The sequence below is a fragment of the Lactuca virosa genome, chromosome 1 (genome assembly GCF_052849685.1).
Source record: "Lactuca virosa cultivar CGN04683 chromosome 1, Lactuca_virosa_CGN04683_v6, whole genome shotgun sequence".
Classification (NCBI taxonomy): domain Eukaryota; kingdom Viridiplantae; phylum Streptophyta; class Magnoliopsida; order Asterales; family Asteraceae; genus Lactuca; species Lactuca virosa.
This window is the reverse complement of record NC_136426.1, coordinates 186,115,672-186,136,956: the sequence shown is the minus strand read 5'-3', so window position 1 is coordinate 186,136,956 and position 21,285 is coordinate 186,115,672. Positions and strand designations below refer to the sequence as shown.

The 21,285-nt window shown below is 34.7% G+C and overlaps 1 protein-coding gene across 1 annotated transcript; it reads right to left on the bottom strand.

Moving 5' to 3' along the window:
* Window positions 1-19,122: 19,122 nt before the first annotated feature.
* On the bottom strand, window positions 19,123-20,627 carry LOC145125356 (uncharacterized). The gene is made up of 3 exons (XM_079060820.1): window positions 20,552-20,627; window positions 19,699-20,456; window positions 19,123-19,545 (listed from the first exon to the last, which is right to left on the bottom strand). The coding sequence occupies exons 1-3, from the start codon at window positions 20,625-20,627 to the stop codon at window positions 19,123-19,125; spliced, it is 1,257 nt and encodes a 418-aa protein (XP_078916946.1).
* Between the last annotated feature and the right edge of the window lie 658 nt (window positions 20,628-21,285).

The following is a 21,285-nucleotide window of genomic DNA, read 5'->3' as shown; positions in this document are numbered from 1 at the left end:
TCCTTCTGGGATGTCGTTGATCTGGGCAAGATGCGCATTTTCAGGTCCTGAGATGTTCATAGCCTGCATTTGATCTTCCCAGTCAAATGATGAGCCACCACAACAAGATTAGCGGTTTGGTTGTTGGTGGTAGCTCCCCTGCTGCTTTCCACGGGCACCATTGTTCTTTCACTATTTTCCCTCTTGTCTGGCTTCGGGCAATCTCTGGCAAAATGACCAGGCTCATGACAGTTGAAGCATCTAAGTTTGCCTTTACTGAAGCCCACCTTCTTTTCAGCATTCATTCCCCAGTTATTTTTGCCTGTCTTCTTTGAGAATTGCTTTGCTCTGAACACAGCCATAGCGATCTGACATGTGATATCCATTTCCTCAACATCCTCTGGATGTATTTGGTCCAGATCAGCAAGGGATAGTTGAGGAGGTAGCTCTCCAGCCACAAAGGCGTTGTAGCAGTTGACAAGACCAGTAGCTAATACCATGTTTTCATCACTTTCTTTAGGAGTAGGAGTTGAAGCAGGTGCTTTTAAAGAAGATGCAACTTGGGGATAGGACATTGACGGTTGAACTCTTTGCATGGGTGATGAGGCATATGATGGTGGTTGAGGAGCAACAAAAGGTTGAACTTGTGGAGTAGCGAAGGATGAGAAGGCATTGTTGGATTGAATCCCGAGGTTGGCAGTAGAGTATGAGTTGACATGATTAATCTCTCTTTGCTTGTCATCCTAGTCGCAAGCTTTGATAATTGCCATGGTTTCAGCTAGACTTAGACGGTTGAGGTCTTTCGTCTTCTTGATCACAGAAACGTTCATATCCCATAATTTCGGCAGTGAGTTCAACAGCTTCTTGTTTATTTCAGACCTGGTGACCAAAATTCCTGCAGAGCTCATCTCGGTTGTAAGAGTGATGCACCTCTGCAATTGAGCCTCTAGGTATTCTCCCAGAATATGATTAAACATGTTAAACTTTTGCCTAATCATATCCTGGCGACTTTGCTTCATGTCCTCGTTTCCTTCATAGACCTCGATTAGTACCTCACAAAGAGCTTTTGCAGAAGTATATTCTCGGAAACCCTGAGCAATATCTAGTGACAGGGCCATGGTGAGTGTGGCAAGTGCTTTCTCTTGTTGTTCAATTTTATCAAATTCTTCATCGGTGTATTCTTCAAAATCTTTGTCAGCGAGTGTGCCATCTGCGAGTGTTGTGGTGATTCTGACGGGTCCTTTCAAGATGCTTCTCCAAATTTTGAACTCTTTCATATTGATATACTTTTCCATGCGGTATTTCCATTCCGGGAAACCCTCAGCAGATAGCAAGCATGGGATGCGTGTAGTTGTGCCCATAATGGAGTCAAGTTCATGATGAATCGATGAGTTTTGTGAATCCATTTCTTTTTTTTTAAGTTGAATTATCAAACAAAATAAAACAGGAAAATACAAAATGCAGATTGTTCAATGATCAAAGGGGGTTTACGACCATACACTCTTCACGGCCGTACACAATGTAGTTCAAGGCCGTACACTTAAAGATGAATGTTTCACCGTCAAGGGATCGATCACGGTCAAAGATTCAGTTCACGGTCAATAACTTTGAATGGTTTACGGTCATGTACTAGATTACGGCCGTACACACTTCAACAAAATGAAGCCGTGAACACTACAAACAGCTGTTTTCAAGCAGAATTATATCGTAATAGCCTTGAATCTTGATCAAACACATATGTCCAACAACCAACCACGAATCAACCACGAAAATGATGAAATTGAACACTCCTTGATGAGTTTGACATCGGATAGGCTCTGATACCAATTGTAAATTCTCAAATCCGAAGATCCAAACCAGTGATCAAACAAGCAATCAATAAAACGAACAAGAAAGGAGTAGAAAGAAGGATTAGACAAGCAATGCACACATTTATTACATAAATGTTAGGTACACCTTGATCACACACACATGACCGTGAACGACTGCTCTGACAACGTCACTGACAACATACCGACAAACTCCTATTTATATGAAACAAACCAATCACAAACAAGGTTCACGACCATGAACATGTTCACGACAGTGAAAACCCAATCAACCGTGAACACTACAAAAACATGCTACAAACACCTCAAACATGACCAAAACAGACCGAGATCTATACAAGAGTAATGCCTAGCCCAAACCACTAAGTTATGACCTATCACTTAGTAACTATAAACTAAGTTATGACCTACTAGAAACTTGGAAACAATCAGAATCAATGGATAGTATACTTAGATTTCACATTCATATGTGAATTCTACAACTACTTAACTATAGTGACTATCCATATTCGGGTCACACTTTGACTCGAACATCTTTTCATGAATCATATACACACATCATGCATTAGACCTAGTAGTAGAAATTAGGTCCAAGTCTCGTTGGAACTTAAGTCAAAGTTGAAAGCTAGGACTAGTATACTTGATTCCTCACTTTCACTTGAATCTCGAAACCACTACATAGAGTGCCAATAAACCGATAAAATAAGTTACAAACATTATTTATAACTATAAAAGAGTTATAATACCATAAGATAAATTGAAGTCTCAAATATTCTATTAATTTTGATATCCAAAGATTTACAAACTCTCAAAAACCTTAGATGCCCTAAAAACCTAAATTTATAAAATTTAACCTTAAAATTTCTATAAAAATAGTTATGAACCTTATAATATGATATTATAATAATTAAAATTATGAAAATGCATTCAAAGAAAATAAAATTTAACTCATTAACATTTATCTTTAATTTATAAATCAAAAATCAAGGTTTTATGAATAAAAACTTGATTTTAGTGCACATTTTATATAAAAATCGAGATATTTTATAAAAGAATTTAAATTTTATAAAAGAAAATGAATGAGAAAGGGGTATTACACCTCAAAAATCGGCCCCTCTCTCCTCATTTCACTCTCATTCTCCAACACACACACATCTCTTCTTTCTCTCTCTAAAAACTTCTCTCTCAATTCTCTCTAAAACTGACGAACATAGATGCAAAATCTATGGGGGAGATTTTTCCAGTTGATAATTCATGAGTCAACATGCATCTCAGTATTTTGGTGGAGTATAACCCTAAGGAGATGATGAGAGAGATGAGCTATCCAGAAAGATAGAATCCCTATTTTCTCTCTTTTCTTCTCTCTAAAACCCCCATTCCTTCTCTTCCTTTTACCCACGAAAATTTCCAGAAAAAACCACCATTTTGCATAAAAATGTCCATCATGCATAAGGGCTCATCAAGGTAAAAGAACCTAACTAAATCATGCATGCAAGTTGCTACTATTTTCTTATGATTTTATGTGCATATTATTTCAAAAACCAACTTCTACTTCTTCATCTTCTTCAAATTTGTTTCCTTTTGGTTAAAATGGCTTTTATAACATCATGGATGTGTCTTAACACCATGCATGTACAAAAACATGGTTGCATGTTCATGATCTTAGCACAAAAATAGGTTTTCAAGTTAAGAACATAAAACTCCTTTTTAAGAGTTCTTGAGAAATAAGATTTTTGTATTTTAATGCATATATGTAAATTATGATTTTTAAACATATTTAATCTCTCGAAACATGACCATAACATGCATGGATCATGATTTCATAAAATATTTCAAAAGATTTACTCAAAGAAATGACGAAAACTCACTTTACTAACCAATCATCATGCATGCAATCTGCCAGATTACTTCACCTGACTTTGAACTGCCATATATCACTCATTTCTTAACAAAAAAATCATGATTCTTTTTCTGAATTATAATGATATGAGTTAGCTTTCCAACCCAAGTGGTCTCACTGCAAAACATTAAGATTTCGATTTTTAACAAGTTTTACAAAACTGTTGCTCAAACAGCACCTTTTTGTGAATACTAGTTTTGTATTGCATGTTCAAAGGCGTTATTCCTCACTAAAAATCTAGGAAAAAAATTAATTTGAGCACTTAACATCATGTATTAAGAGGGACAAAAAGATCTTGATTCAAAAGTCTTTATAACATGTTGCAAACATTCTCAAAGTAACATCAATAATCTTTACCAAAATCACAAGTACGAAATTTATTGAGCCTTTAGGCATGTTTTTCGACATCAAAAATACAAAAACGATTTTTCGTTGTTATTAAATTGTATGAAGATGCATTCTGAAAATTTTCAGCTCAATATATACTTTTTTTATTTTTACATGAAAATAATAAGAAAATAGAGTGTTAAAGCATATAAAATACTTACGCTAGTGAATAAATTCTGGAAAATTTCATGAATGACCTATGCTGTAAAACAACATCCCTCGTGAAGTTTGAGAAATTTTTATTACTATTTACCATTAGTTTTTATTTTATTGTTATTAAGCACAAATAAATAACAAAAGTTGGGTTCCAAGTTATAAAAATCATATTTATTAGCTTTCAAAGTCTCTATACATTATATAAGCTTCACAGAAAAATTTGATGTATTTTCCATAAATTTTACTATTTTTCCAAGATTTAATGTATATTAAAAGAATTAAATAAGTGAAAAATAGTTAAACTTATCCAAAATTCACAAACACTTACCAGGAAATCGATCATTACATTATAATCATAAATAAAAATTTGGGGGATTTATCTTAACTGTTTACTAATTAGTTCTATTTTCTTGGTATTAAACACACTTTAATTCTAAAAATAGGGATTTTCTATTCAAAAATGACTTTCATTAATTTTCCCAGAGTATATACACTGTATGTGAAGTTTACAAAAAGTTTGGTAATTTTCCTTAATAGTTAAATAATTATTCACTAATTAGTGATTATTTAAATGAATAAAACCAAGAAAAATATCTAAGCTGCTTGGAAACCATCTTTTATATTTTTCCCAGTTTGTATATGTCTAATAACACTAGTACAAAAGTTTGGGGAATTTTTGAAACTTTTTTCTATTTATCCCTATTTTGATAGAATAAATACACAAAAATCAGAAAAATCATGTAAAACTGTTTGAAAATACGTTTTATTATTTTTCCCATATTATGTACAATGTAAAAATGTTACAAAAAGATTATAAGAAATTTTCATGATAACTTACTATTTTTCCATGATTTTACGATTATTCAACGAATTAAAATGGTGAAAAATCGTTACACAAATCAAAAATTCAGGAAAATTTATCTTAAGGTCTTTGACTTCATTTGAAAGTGAAATACAAATTTTGGGAAAGTTTAGAATTAAATTGATTCAGTTTTTGAATACTTAATCATTCGAACACCTCTCAAAATGTTAAATATTAACATTTCAATAATGGGAATTTTCCACGTAAATTATTATATAACAATTGATTCATAGAAATCTAAATTTTACAGAAAAATGTTTGTAACTTATCAATATTAAATTTCGACATAATATTGGCATAATTCTATTGTAGTAGTAAGTATACTAGTGTTAGATTTCGATTAGAGACTCACTAGTGTGTACCATTATTGTAGGAATCGGTAGTGGTACAAGTGGAATGTAGTTCAAGGCACAATTTGCATCATCTCAATGCATTGTGAGTATTCACACCTCCCCCTATTTTCGGTTTTTATGTTTTGGGGTGGAAAAGCATGTCCGAAAAACTATTTATTGTTCGTTGTATTCAAATTGATTTGTATCAAACTTGATTGCTATATTTTCCTATGTATGTTTATGCAACTTGAAACATGAGGCCTTATCGTCTTAAGTCTCTTCCCTTACACTTTACTCCAACCACCATTAACTCTTTGAGCCAATGGTCCTTATGGATAGCGGTATTAGGAATTGACAACTCCTCACTCGCCCGATTGCTTGAGTGCATGATACCATATTAATCTATGGAACGATAAGCATAGATCTTGATAGGGCATCAGTCATAGGCTTGGTTGTGAACTCATTGTTTTCTCATATACATATGAAACTAGCTTACTTATTATTGCAACAAACTTTTATTATTGGAAACTTATTTACGTGTCTTAGCAACGAACTTGGTTGCTCATTATAGCAATGAAACTTATTTACTCGTTTTAGTAACGAACTTTATTTCCCATGAGAATATGAATGTTGCATCTCATTTGGGCAACATACTTTATCTGTCATGATGACAACGAACTTTGTTTATGCAAACTTATTACTCATTTTTGCAATATATTTCTATTTATGGAAAATTTATTACTCGCTTTAGCAACGAACTTCTATTCATGAAAACTTATTTACTTATTTTAGGAATGAACATTTGTTTATGGAAACTGTTATCAATATTCTGATTATCATGATTTCAAACTATATTATGTTATAAACTTGTGAGTACTCACCAACTATTTTTTTAGTTGACGCTCGTTTTACATGCTTTTTCAAGAATCATCGAGTAAGTGGCACTTAGGGACACTTCACTTTTAGGAGCCTTCACATGTGTTGTATTTCAATTTACATTGTAATTTCATTTAAAAAGTTGTAATGATTTTTAATACTCTAGTTGGTGTTATCTATTAACTTTTGCTACGAGACCCTTTGTACTGCCACGACCCGTGTTTACGCTTTAGCGGGGTGTGACATTACAGATAATAATAGTACATGAATTGCCTTAATAGATAAGAAGATAATACAACAACTAGTAAACTAGGTCACCTATAATCCAATCTGTCTTGAATGTATGTTTAGTAATTTCCTGAGAATACATGTAATTTTTAGGGTCAACACAAGGTTGCTGACAATTACAGGTTTTCTGCTAACGATAGTAATACTTTTAAAAATTCTAAAAAGTATTTTCTTTTTATGTATAACAGTAGATAAATCTATGTTTACAAAGAGTCTTTGAAAGCCAAAATGTATCTTTGTATAAGTAAATATATACGTAAAACTATGTTTGTAAAGAATCCTTGGATATACTTGAAAACCAAACTGTACTGTTACATAAGTAATTCCATACTTAAAATAGTTTTGAAAACAACCAAGCCCATGGTTTGTAGTGAGAGAGAGATTCCAATAAATGTTTATAGCGAGTCCTATAACCGAGCTATGTGACTGAATATCGAGCTATGTGACTGAATGTACCTCTTACAATACTTCATTGGACGTTGTAGTAACAATAGTAGACACTTATCACCCGATTTGATTGATCAGTCGAGGTTGTAGCTAGCAACCGCAACTGATGGTGTCAACCCCGTATAGATCTATACATATGTATCTCGCTTCGAAGATTAACAGTTATAGTAGTGTGGGTATGCTAAGTGTGTAGAATCAGCTAATGAATATATAACTAAAGTATGTGAATAGCTCTCGGTCCTAACTTAATTGTGGTTAAGTCATCAGACATAATGAATTTCATTGTATAAAGTTTATAAAAGTCGAGTATGCTTGGGATGTATGTAAAAGTATGATGTACTCGCTTTTATAAAGAGGTACGTTCCAAAGTTATGAACATAAACACAAGTATAAACTCTAAGTTATAATAATTATAACTTGTATAAAGATGTATTTAGACAGACATACATACATACATACATACATACATACATACATACATACATATAGGGTTAGGTACGAAAAAGGGCTGTAATGATATGCAATTTTAAAAAGGTGGCAATGTCACATATCACATGTATATGTATTTGAAAGACAAAACAGGAAAATTAATCTAGAATGTCGATTATGTCCCTGTTTTAGAGAAATTATAGCAAAATCACCGTAAGTCAAAAATAGGATCCGTAAACTCTCAAGATTTAGACATTGAGTCTAATTTGTTCCTAATTTTTCCCTGACCTCATATGAACCCTAACTTAGGTGAAAATGACCGATTTACAGACTGGTACGAAAAAGGGCTGTAATGATAAGCAATTTTAAAAAAATCATAATAAATTGTATAAAGATCGTATGAATGGGTGCAAGTAGTCTTTGAAAAGGTATAGATATGATATACTTGCATACAAAACAAATTTTCAAACCATAGGGTTTAATATGGGCAAAACAGGTCTTGAATGGACCATAATTTTTGACATAAAGACATAGCATTTTGTAGTATGTTTTTCAATAGTGTTTTTGCATAAATGAAATATGTGAGCACAAGTATTCCCTCCCCCCTGAAATATATAAAAACTATAAAAAGGGGCTTTAAGCACTCACCTTATTGTGTGATTTTTGAACTAGAGTCGGTGTTGGTGATTTTGTATCATCAATGTGTATTTAAGTGTAATGGATTGACTTGTTGACCAAAATCAACCATGACGAATATTAAAAAAGTAAGGAAGGTTCAGAGTGCACACTTTTATAAGTTTATTCAAGATTCAAAGCAGACTGTCTTTTAGGGGCGAAGCCCCTAAACTAACGGGGGTCCGAAGGCAGCGCCCCTGGGAGCGAGACCAAGGGGCGGCAGCCGCTGGCGGGGTCCAAGGGGTAAAGCCCTTGGCTGGTTATTAAAAATTCATCAAAAATCTGAATTTTTTGAAATAAACCCGATTTTTGACTTTGTTTTGACCCTTATAGAAAGAACCCAGATTAGTGATAGTTTTTAGACATCAAACTGTTTTAGTGACAGTTTTTCAGACATAAAACTGTCTTGTGACAATTTTCTGATGGAAAAGGTATTTAACCAATTTTGGTCTTTATTTTATGGTACACTCGAAAATCATAACAATCATATTCTCTGTTCTTGCTCTCATATTCTGGATCTTATCCGATTAAAGATTGGGAGTACCACTGAAATACTTTAATTTGAAAGTGATATCATAAATCTCAGAATTTCCAAGCCTTTCTATACCCCAATTTTCTAACAAAGATTAAAGTATTTCCGTGATCATGGCAAGTGGCAATTATGTGAAGGATATTACCAACAAGTTTGATAAGTTGGTTAAATTTCAAGTCGAAGACTTTCGTAGATGGCAGAAGAAGATGAAGTTCCTCTTCATCACTCTGAAAGTGGTGTATGTTCTAAGTATACCTATGCCAAAATTTGCTGAAGATGAAACTTTAGAGGCAACAAGGAGGAGATTAAAGTGGGACAATGATGAATACATCTGTCGTCGTCATATTCTCAATGGTATGTCTGACTCTCTTCATGACATCTATCAAAATGTTGAATCTGCAAAGGAACTGTGGGATTCACTTGAATCCAAGTACATAACTGAAGATGCTTCCAGCAAGAAGTTTCTTGTTGGTAGATTTATGGGTTACAATATGGTTGACTCCAGGCCTATTATGGAACAATTCCATGAAATGTTAAGGATACTGGGACAGTTTGCTCAACACAATTCTAAAATGGATGAAGTTATTTCTATGGATGTGATCATTGACAAACTGCTCCCTTCCTGGAAGGATTTTAAACACAATCTGAAACATAACAAAGAGGAATTAACTTTAACTCAACTTGGAAGCCATTTACGGATTGAAGAGTTCTTAAGATCTCAAGAACTTGATAACAATCCCAAAGGCAAGAACCAAGTTGGTTCCTCTTCTGTGAACATGGTGGATGGAGAAGGATCATAGAATCAAAAGAAGTCTAATGGAAAAAAAATCTTTAAAGGAAAGGATGACATGTCTTCTAACAAGAAGGCTAAAGTGGTGTTTTGGAATTGTAACAAATCGGGTCACTTCAAGAAAGATTGTCATTTTCGTAAAGTGAACAAGGATGGTGCTGGGCCAAGTGGATCCAAGGATCCTAAAAAGCAACAAGGTCAGATTTATATTTTCAAGCAAAATTCTAAATATATTCATAATTATATTTCTGTGAAGCATTTTATGTGAAGGATGATAATGTTGCATGGTGGGTTGATTCGGGAGAAACAAATATCTTTTGTAATTACCTCTATTGGATCAAGGACTTTCAACCAATTGAAGATGGATCTATTGTGAAGATGGGAAATCTTGCATTTGAACCAATCAAGGGACTATGATTTATTTTACTTACCTTTACTTCTGGGAAATGTTTGTGTTTGAACAATGTTTTATATGTTCCAGGGATTCGTAAGAACCTTGTGTCTGAAATTGTATTAAATAATTGTGGTTACAAACAAGTATTAGAAAGTGACAAGTATATCTTGTCAATACGTGGCTCTTTTATGGGATTTGGATATGTATGTAATGGAATGATTAGGCTTAAGATTATTTATCGTTCTATTGATAATTTTGTTCGCATGGCTTCTACTAGTACAAGAAATAATTTCAATAAATATGAATTACGGCATGCTAGACTAGGACACATTCATTACAAGATATTAAAAGACATGTCTAAAATGAGTTTAATTCTTGCTTTTGATATGCAAAATAATGAAAAATGTAAAACATGCATGCTAATTAAAATCACTAGACAACCTTTTAAAGATGTTGTTAGGGAAAGCAAGGTGTTGGATCTTATACATAGTGATTTATGTGATTTCCATGCAAAACCCTCCCTTAGAAACAAAAAGTATGTTGTTACTTTTATTGATGATGCCTCTAGGTATTGTTATGTGTATTTGATACATTTTAAGGATGAAGGACTTGATAAATTTAAAATTTATAAACAATAAGTTCAGCTTTATAAAAATGAATTAATAAACTTTTGCGTACTTATAGAGGTGGTGAGTATTATGATCCAGTTTATTTTGAAGCAACCGGAATAATACATCAAACCCACAACTCCTTACACACCACAACAAAATGGTGTAGCTGAAAGGAAGAATAGAACTTTAAAAGAAATGGTTAATTCTATATTGTCCTATTCTGGTATAAGTGAAAGGTTTTGGGGTGAAGCAAGTTAACTACATGTTACATCTTGAACAGAACTCCAAATAAAAGGAGTAAGAATACTCCTGATGAACTTTGGAGTAAAAAGGTACCAAACTTGAGTTATCTTAATGTTTGGGGGTTTAGAGTAGTTGTAAAGCTCACTGAACCCAAAAGGATAACATTGGGTGAGAGTGGTGTAGATTGTATCTTTATTGGATATGCTGAGTATTCCAAAGCATATAGATTCTATGTTTTAGAATGTAATGACTCTATGTCTGTAAACACTGTGATAGAGTCAAGAGATGCTATCTTTGATGAAGAAAGATTTACATATATACCTAGACCAAGGGACATGATTCATCAATCTTCTAGCAAGAGTACTAATCAAGCTGAAGATGTTTTTGGTGGTGCAAGTTCTGTACCTGAACCTAGGAAAAGCACAAGAGCTAGAAAAGCTAAGTCTTTTGGATCTGATTTTCAACTTTATCTATTTGAAGGAACAAGGAATGATACTATATGTCAACATCAATATTGTTTTAATATTGAGGAGGATCCAAAGACTTCTACTGAAGCTATGGCTTCTAGGGATGTTCATTTATGGAAAGAAGCAATTCAGGATGAGATTGATTCTATCATGCATAACAATACTTGGGTATTTCCAGAGTTACCTCCTGGTTGCAAGGAATTAGGAATTAAGTGGATCCTCAAAAGTAAAATGAAGGTAGATGGCACAATTGATAAGTATAAAGCCAGGTTGGTTATCCAAGGCTTTAGGCAAAAGGAAGGCATTGACTTCTTTGATACTTATGCTCCTGTTGCTAGAATTTCCACTATTAGATTATTGTTAGCTCTTGTAGTTATACATAATCTTGTGATTCACCAAATGGATTTGAAAACGACATTCTTGTATGGTGACTTGGATGAGTAAATTTACATGAAACAACCTATAAGGTTTGTGATTCCTGGTATTGTACATAAGGTGTGCAAGTTGAAGAAATCATTATATGGTTTGAAACTAGCACCAAAACAATGGCATCAAAAGTTTGATGATGTGATATTTTCTAATGGTTTTGAATTAAACCAAGCTACAAATGTGTATATAGCAAATTTTATTCTTCTGGTAAAGGAGTTATAATTTGTCTATATGTTGGTGATATGTTAGTTTTTGGTACCGATCAAGGTGAAGTTGATAAAATCAAGAAATTCTTATCATCTAGTTTTGACATGAAAGACATGGGGGAGGCTGAGGTAATTCTTGGTATACGAATTAGAAAAGGAAACAATGAGATTTAAATTTCTCAATCTCATTACATTGAGAAAATATTGAAAAAGTTTAACTTTGAGACCTGTTCTCCTGTTAGCACTCCTATAGATCCTAGTCTTACGCTTCTACCTAATAAAGGATCTCCAGTGTCTCAACTTGAATACGCAAGGGCTTTTGGCTGTCTAATGTATGCCATTATTAGTACTTGGCCTGATATAACATATGATGTGGGAAGGCTTAGTAGATATAGTAGTAATCTTAGTTCACATCATTGGTAAGCTGTAAGCAGAGTCTTCAAGTATTTGAAAGGGACCATGAATTATGGTTTAACTTACAGTGGATATCCTTCTGTTTTGGAAGGTTATTTAGATGCCACCTAGATTAACAACTTAGAGGATCACTCCTCTACAAGTGGTTGGGTGTTTCTTCTTCGAGGAGGTGTCATTTCTTGGGCATCTAAGAAACAGACTTGTATTACTAACTCAACCATGGAGTATGAGTTTGTTGCATTGTCCACTGCTGGTAAAGAAGCTGAGTGTATAAGGAATTTGATTTATGAAATTCCATTATGGCCTAAATCGATATCTACCAATTCTATTAGATGTGATAGTGTTGTAACCTTGGCTAAGGCTTATAGTGAAGTGTACAATGGAAATTCTAGACATTTAGGTGTTAGACATAGCATGATTCGTGAGCTCATCATGACTGGTGTTATATCTGTGGTGTTTGTAAGAACTCAGTTGAATTTAGCGGATCATCTAACCAAAGGGTTAGCAAGAGATCTTGTGCATAAGGTGGCTGTAGGGATGGGTTTAAAATCCACTTAAAATCTTTTATATTGACATACCCAATTCCCATCTAATGTAATATCACATGTTGAATTCAATGTGGAAAGCTTGATATTCGAAGATTGGGACACATTATTATCATCATCCCAAGGTATGTGTTCAGTACTGCAAGTTAAGGAGGTTGAATTCATATTCTTAATAGTTCTTTTGAAAAATCGCATTTGTAGGAGCAAGAGTCTATATTCATGAAGTTTAGCTGCTTCAAGAAGTTAGGACACAATCTTTGATATGCTTATTGAAGGATGGGACACAAGCTAGTAAAATATAGTGTCAAGTTAGAACTTATGAGAATATAAATTGTTGTGTGTATTATCTTCATGTATTCACTATGAATAGAAAGGGTTCAATCCGTAGTGACACCCCGATATTCGAATATTTGGAATGAATAATATACTAATGTAAAATTCAATCGTCACGACATTTCATTTATGCATCAATTTGTTGTTGTTATGTTTTGTTTTAAGTTAATCAAGATTACACTTAAATGGGGGAGGTTTGTTGGTGATTTTGTATCATCAATGTGTATTTAAGTGTAATGGAGTGACTTGTTGACCAAAATCAATCTTGATGAATATTAAACAAGTAAGTAAGGTGCGGAGTGCACACTTGTTTATGTTTATTCAAAATTCAAAGTAGACTGTCATTTAGGGGTGAAGCCCCTAAACGAACGGGGGTCCGGGGGTAGCGCCCTTGGGAGCAGGGTCCAAGGGGCAGAGCCGCAGACTGGTTAACGCGGAAATAAACCTGGTTTTTGACTTTGTTTTGACCCTTATAGAAAGAACCTAGATTAGTGACAGTTTTCAGACATCAAACTATTTTAATGATAGCTTGTCAGACCTAAAACTGTCTAGTGACGGTTTTCAGATGGAAAATGTATTTAACCAATTTTGGTCTTCATTTTATAGTACACTCGAAAATCATATCAATCATATTCTATATTATTTCTATCATATTTTAGGTCTTATTTGATTAAATATTAGGAGTACCACCCAAATCCTTTATTCTGAAAGTGATATCACAATTCTCAGAATTTCCATGCCTTTCCATACCCCGATTTTCTAACATTCGAGAGTGCGATTATCTTTGAGAAACACTTCAAGAAAACACGAAATAGCAATGTTCTAAATTGGGGTTATTTTGGACTTGATTTAAACCTAAGTATTGAACTAGGAAACACCACAAAAAATATTGCAACACAAAGGTGGCACAAGGTGGTGGTGGTTGGTCTTCGAAAATAGGGGCAAAATGAGGTAGCTTCAGTGCTTTATGGTGGTCGAGTGGTGGTTCTTGGTGGTGGGTTCCAAACAAAGAAAAGAGAGAGAATCGAGAAGGGAGAGTAAGAGAGGAAGTGGCTGATGATTTGTGTATGAAATGGAGACCCAAAGCCTTTCTTTTATAGTGTACGAGGTCTCTCACATGCACCATGCACCCATACCTTCATAGAAAGTCCAACACACAACATACACCATGATTGTACTAGAAGGAGAAGTGTGTACTCAAAAAAGGAGAGGGGAGGTGGGAAAAACATGGGTAATGGTCTAAGAGGGAACTATTTGTTGATTTTTCATTGTTCCAAACAAGCGTGGTAGGGCCTAGTGATGTCATCTTCTAAAAAATACTCTAAAATCTTCCAAGATTTGCGTGCCAAGATCCTGACGTCTAATATTATTTTTCAAAAGTGGCGAATGATAGAGCCAAGTTCAAGGATTTCAAAAACTAGAATGGATTAAGTTTTCGAGTTATAGAACTCCAGGAATCACGTTTTAAGATTCGAGTCTAAATGACCAGAAACATCCGATTTTGCTGAACTCCAGGAATCGCGTTTTTGCTGAAAATATTTAGAGTATATAATTAAATATTACACCAGAGAATGAGTCCAAAAACGCTCTTTTAATTTCCATCTGAAGTGTGCAAGTGCCTCAACGGATGGAAATAGTTTTAGCAATTTAAAGAAAATAACTGTTTTTCTAGTTTGGATTCTTAAAATGGTCGTATCTTTTGCATACGAACTCCGTTTTAGACGTTGTTTATATTTTCGGAAATATGGAAACATGTACTAAAATACTAGAATGTTTTCTTTGCTCCCAACTGCTTAATATGATTTTCAGTTTTTCAGGCGTATTAATTAGGGTTGTAGTTTGTGCTTTGTGATTCGTTTGAGATTTTCGACAAATGGAAGTAAGATACCATCTGGTGTCTTATAATAGTTGAAATGATAGTATATATTTTTCAAAATATTCATTTAAGCTCAATAGTTCAAATTACAAAGAGGCTCGCGGTGAACTAACTGTCTATAGTTTTAGACTTAAATTCCGGGATGTCACATGCCACGGCGTGGGGATTGAAGAATCCACGACTATTTTGTCGGCTAGTCTCCATGATGTGGCTAAGGATTGGCCAACACGTGGCGACCATCTTGAGTTGACTTTGATCGTTAACTTTATGATGTGGTTGACTTTTGGCGAATTGGCTAGTTTTAGAAGGTGGAATAAGGGGTTACTATGTATGGTTTATTAGGAGATGTATAGCACCCGATTCATTGAATGTGATAGATGTTTAGTTGTTGAATACATCTACGAGGTGAGTCTTCTTACTATACGATGAAGGTTGCTAGATTGTCTTTATGACTCTTGCATGAAAGGCCGTGGTTGGATCATAACACCTATATGAAAGACTATGGTTGGATCACAACACCTATATGAAAGATTATGGTTGGATCACATCAATTGTATGAAAGATTGTGGTTTGATCACAAAACTTGTTTGTCTTTGTGACTTGCATGGAAGATCCTGGTTGGATCATGGCAGAAAAGTTATGGGTCGGATGTGATCTAGGAGTGATTGTAAGACTATGGTTGGATCATAACATTCACATAGGGTTGAAATACACCCCTAGGGTTAGGCCCACTGATATGTATGGTATATGGTATTTTGGGGAACTTACTAAGATTTATGCTTACGGTTTTGTGGTTTAAATATTTTAAGGTATTTCCAGTCCCAAAGGGAAGGGCCTCGCTTGACTGCACAACATCCCCTGATGGCTTTTTCACATTGATTATTACCATTTTACTCTAATATTTAAGAGATACATTTTACTATGATTGGTTTTGAACAAATGTTTGTATGGTATTGATGGTTTAAAAATGAAAATTTTTATTAGTATTTTTTGGGACGTTACAGTATAACATGTTACACAGACCTTCTAGAAAACAAACGTTTTACCTAATTAACATCACCAAATCTTGTTAACTCAAATTTATCAGATTTGGTTATAGAAATTCCTTTATCGGGACAACTTTTAAGATATCTCAAGAGTCTGAATGCAATTTTTAAATGAGATTTTATGGGCTTATGCACAAATTAACTTAAAACCTGAGCACTATAAGAAATGTCGGGTCTAGTTATAGTAAGATAAATCATTTCTCCTATAAGTTTTTGAAACTTAATTATATCTACTAACAAATCATCATTTTTATTAAAATCTTTATATTTTTAGGTTGTTTTGTAATATCTCAAGTATGATTACGATGAAGGGCCTCCATCTCATCATTCATTGCTTTGATCCAGTTAGGATCAGATGAAGCTTCATTATAACCGTTAGGTTCAACAATTTTATTCAAGTTTGCAACAAAACGTCTACTTTCATTTTCGAAAAATAGTAATTTATAGTCTTTTTTATACCATGTTTGTGTTTACCTTCAACTATATAATCAACAAACTTTATAGGCATACGAGTTTCAGGTCTAGACCTAGAAGACCCAATAGAATAATCAAATGAATGTAAGGTATTTAGTTGACTACTTTCGTCAAATATATTTGATGTATTAAGAATAGAACCACCAATATGAAGCATAATTACCTCGCCATTCTGGTTGCTAACCTCACTAGTACTGGTCTCATCCAGGTTATTGGTTGCATTAACACCATCCGACTCGTGATGAACTCTGAAATCATCAGGATCTATACAATCATTTATATATTAATTTATGTTAGGTTCATCATAGGAAAAAGGATCCTAAGGGCCATTGTTATTAACAGATTGATAAACGATAGTTGACATTAGTTTGAAAGGAAACACAGATTCGTAAAATGTAACATCCGTGGTGTTTTGGTCAAAAATCATTTGAGTGAATATTAACCAAATTGAATGAGAGGTTTTGGTGTTGTTGGTAAAGTGATTATTGAAATAAGAACAAGATTGCATAAGTGATTTATAGGAAAGCGCTTGATCCTTGCTAGGATCTCCGACACAAAACCTTGAGAGGTGATAATGATTACCTGACTTGTTTAATTGGATTGATTGAAATATGAATTGCAGAGATGAATGTAAGTAAACGAGTACAAGTATTGCAGTGAATCTAGTTATGTGTAGTGTGCGAAGTACATGTGTATTCAAAGTCTAGTCTTAGTAACAATAAGTTTGATATTTCCACGATCCTCTTGAATAGAAATGAACACATTGGTTTGACTTGGTATCCCATGTATTCTTCCTGGTAAAAACGTTTCTTCGTTTAGAATGAGTCTTATTTTGACTATTTTTGTACATGTGAGAAAAAGACTATAAATGTATCTGTTAAAAATGTTAGTAAATAATAGTAATGATAATGGTCAGGATCTTGAGATATGTTTGGGATCCTGAAAGTTCTTGAAGATTCGCGGTCCTAAATAGTATTGAGGTTCCTAAGGGTGGATCCTAGATTGGCCAATACATCTTCTTTGGCGTTCTCTTCACTGGGAACTTGGTTTAGGCTAAAAGTTTCAAATTTCTCGGTTAATTTCTTAAGAATTTGAAGGTATGATGCTAGCCTTTGACCTTTAACTGCGTAGGATCCATTAAACTGGTTAGTTATTAATAAAGAATCAATGTATACCTAAATATCCTTGATTTGAATATCCTTCGCTAGTTGCAATCCTACGATTAATGCTTCGTATTCCACTTCATTGTTAGTTGCATCGAACTCACAACTAACGGATTAGGGTAGCATGTCCCCCTATGGCGAATTTAGTATGATCCCAGGGCTATTTCATCTTTGGTTGGATGCTCCATCCATGAAGAGTGTCCATCTTCCCATATTTTCTTCTTTAAAATGTTGGCGAATTTCCATTTCCACTTCAGCTTGTAGATCATCACTAAAGTCAACCACAAAGTCTTCTAGTACTTGCGACTTTATTGCGGATCTTGGCTAATATTTTATGTCAAATGTACTGAGTTTCACCGAACACTTATCCATCCTTCCTGACATCTCTGGTTTTCTCATAACGTTCTTAATTGGTCAATTAGTTCTTACATGTATGGTATGATTCTCAAAATAATGTATTAATTTAGTAGAAGTTGTAACTAGTGTAAGTAGTAGTTTTTCAAGATGAGAATACATGATCTCAACATCTAGGAAACTTTTACTTATGTAGTAAACGGGATGTTGGTTCCTGTCAAGATCCTTGAATAGGATTGTACTTATAACATTTGAGGATATTGAAAGGTATAGGAGGAGTGGCTCTTCATCTAATGATTTTACTAATAGGGTTTATGAAGGCAGTATCCTCTTAATCGATCCATGGCATCCCCCAGTTTTTTCTTGAACATTCGATTCACTAGCCTTTGGTATGTCGCCCCTACATTTTTTAGACCAAACGGCATGACAATATAGCAATATATACCTGAAGGGGTTATGAAGGCAGTATTCTATTAATCGGTTGGTTCCATCCATATTTGTTGGAATCCTGTTGAGGCTTCCATGAATCTTAGTAATTTGTGTCTTGTCGTGGCATATATCATCGAGTGTATGTGTGGTAAAGGGAAAGGATCCTTAGGACATGCTTTTTTAGATCTATGTATTCCATACACACTCTCTATTTTCCATTTTTCTTTTGGACCACCACTACGTTGGCTAGCCATCTTGGGAACTTCACTTCGTTAATAATCCTTTTTTTGAGAAGTTTTTCAACTTCTTCTTAAATGATTTGGTTTATATTCAGGTGCAAATTTCCTTCTTTTTTGGTGTATAGGCCTGAAAGAAGGATCTATTTTGAGTTTATGAGTTATAATTTCCTTATCTATACCTGTCATAGCCTCATATTTCGAGAGAAGGTCTTGCTTCTTTCCTTTAAGAACTTTATTAGTTCTTGCTCTATTTGTTCTGGTATTGAGGATCCTATGAGGACTCTAGCTTCAATATCCTCGAGTTTAGGGGCACTTCATTAACATCTTGCTCTCTTTCTTCTAGAATCCCTCGTTCCCCTGCTTTAATTGACATGCTTGTCGTGGTATTGTTGAAGATTTCATCAAGGTCTTATAGCGTTATTTAGATTCTTGCTGATCCCCGACGATCTTCACTGTCCCCCATCGGGTAGGCATCTTGATGCACTGGTGGTATGTTGATGTGACAACTTTCATGTCATGGATTCGTGGTCTACCTAATATAACATTATAGGAAGACACAACATCAATAACAAAAAAACGTTGCATGGAATTTACCCCCTCGATGTAGATGAGTAGCTTGATTTCTCCAATATTATGCTTTGTTTCACCACTGAATCCTAATAAGACCAAGGATATTTTGATTATTTCTGATTCTTTGATGTTCATCCTGGTTAGAGCATCTAAAAGTATGATGTTCACCGAGGATCCTCCATCCACCACGATCTTTCCGACGAAGTGATTGACGATATATAGAGTAATCACCAATCCATCATGGTGAGGATCCTGGATGTTTTCTCTATCCTGTTTGTCAAATATGATCTCCTTGGTGTTTGTTATCGACGTCTTTTTTCAGGTTCTTTCCTTCTTTTCTACCTTGGACACTTTGGCATGCCTTTTGGCTGCAGGATAAGAAGTTCGAAAGATGTCAGATCCTATGGAAATAACATTGATTACCTTGGCATCCGAGGGAGAGGATCCTGGCTTTTCCAGGATCTTTGTGGGGTCTTGCTCTTTTTCCCTTAATCTTTCTTTTTTCCTTCCTAGGTTCTCTTTGATATATCCCTTGCTCAGGAGATAACTAATCTCCTTCCTGAGGGCTATGAAGTCTTCAGTGTTGTGACCAAAATCCTCATGATTTGCATACCATTTGGATATGTGTTTCCAGCTGTTTGACTTCTCTCCCTTTCTTGGCCATCTCACTTTGTCACCAAGATCCTGCATGGCAAATATTAGACCAGAAACATCCACACAGAAGCAATAGTTACTAATTTTAGGAAATTCTTCTTCATCATCAAGGGTATTTAACCTGTGATGATCAGGTTTGGAATATGGTTTTGACTTATAGGATCTCTGGGCTGAGAATTCAACCTTTCTGTTAGGGTTGTCATAGGGATTCAGCGCACTGGCCCTCCTTTCTATTTCTTTGTCTTCTTCCAATCTGATGAACCCCAACGCTCTGCTTCTGACTTCATCCATTCGTTTGCATGGAGTCATTATAGGGTCTTCGTAGAATTGGGAATCCTTTTTTAAATCAATCTTAAAGGCGTCCACAGCAGTGGCCATGTCGATGTTTGGTATGTTTAGAGATTCCCTACCAATTCTTTTTACAAAGTCCATAAGGGATTCTTTGGGATCCTGGACCACGCGGTAAAGGTCACTACTGATCCTTTCAAATATTCTGCTGCAAGAAAATTGATTATTGAAGAGATTAGCTGAATGAGAAAAAGAGGTAATAGAATATGGAGAACATTAAGAATCTATTTTAAGGTTGATCGTGTAAGAGTTGAACTGAAGTATTTACACAAACAAGCTTCTTTTAAGTGTGGTGGAATAGGAATTACCTTTATTCTCTCCCTATATTGTGCAATATGTTCAGGATCCATGGTTCCATCCTAAGACTTCATGTTAGGAGTGTGGAAGCACTTAGGAACTTTGGTATCGGCTATTGAGGAGATAAATATTGATATACTGTGGCTCGTGGGGGATGCTTCCAGTATAGGTTGGACCACCCTTGGTACGCTTGAGATCATCTATCTCAGTTGTTGGAGTTCTTTGTCCATAATTAGACTTATTCCTCCATCAAGATCAGTAGAGTTAGTATTAATAGTATTACTATTAAAGAAGTTACTAGTATTTCTTTTATTAGGGGTATTGAAAGTCTCATCAAAATTGCCTCCTGATTTGTAAGATAGAGGGCATTGCCTCCTGATTTCTAACAAAACCGTCATCCAATTCGTTTTCATAAAACCATAATAAAATAAGAGTATGTCAATATACATCCAAATACATCAGAGTCATATAAAATGCGAAACAATGTGGTGTGTGCAATGTGGTCATCCCAAGCTCTTCCCCTTCGAACCAGAAGTACTTGAAACATAAACTAAAAACCGTAAGCACGAAGCTTAGTGAGTTCCCCAAAACACCCCATACCATACATATCAAACATATAATAGGCCATGCCCGTCATCGGACCCTACCCAAGATTGAGCCCCGCTCGGAACAGATCTGTCAGTAGCATCTGATGCACCCCGCCTCATCACA

Coding starts and splice junctions, on each gene's coding strand:
- LOC145125356 (XM_079060820.1), bottom strand. CDS start 20,627: ATGGATCCTGAACATATTGCACAATATAGGGAGAGAATAAAGGTAATT. Junction 20,457..20,551: donor ACCACACTTAAAAGAAGCTT/GTTTGTGTAAAT, acceptor TTTCTCATTCAG/CTAATCTCTTCAATAATCAA. Junction 19,546..19,698: donor CCTCTCCCTCGGATGCCAAG/GTAATCAATGTT, acceptor TTTGACAAACAG/GATAGAGAAAACATCCAGGA.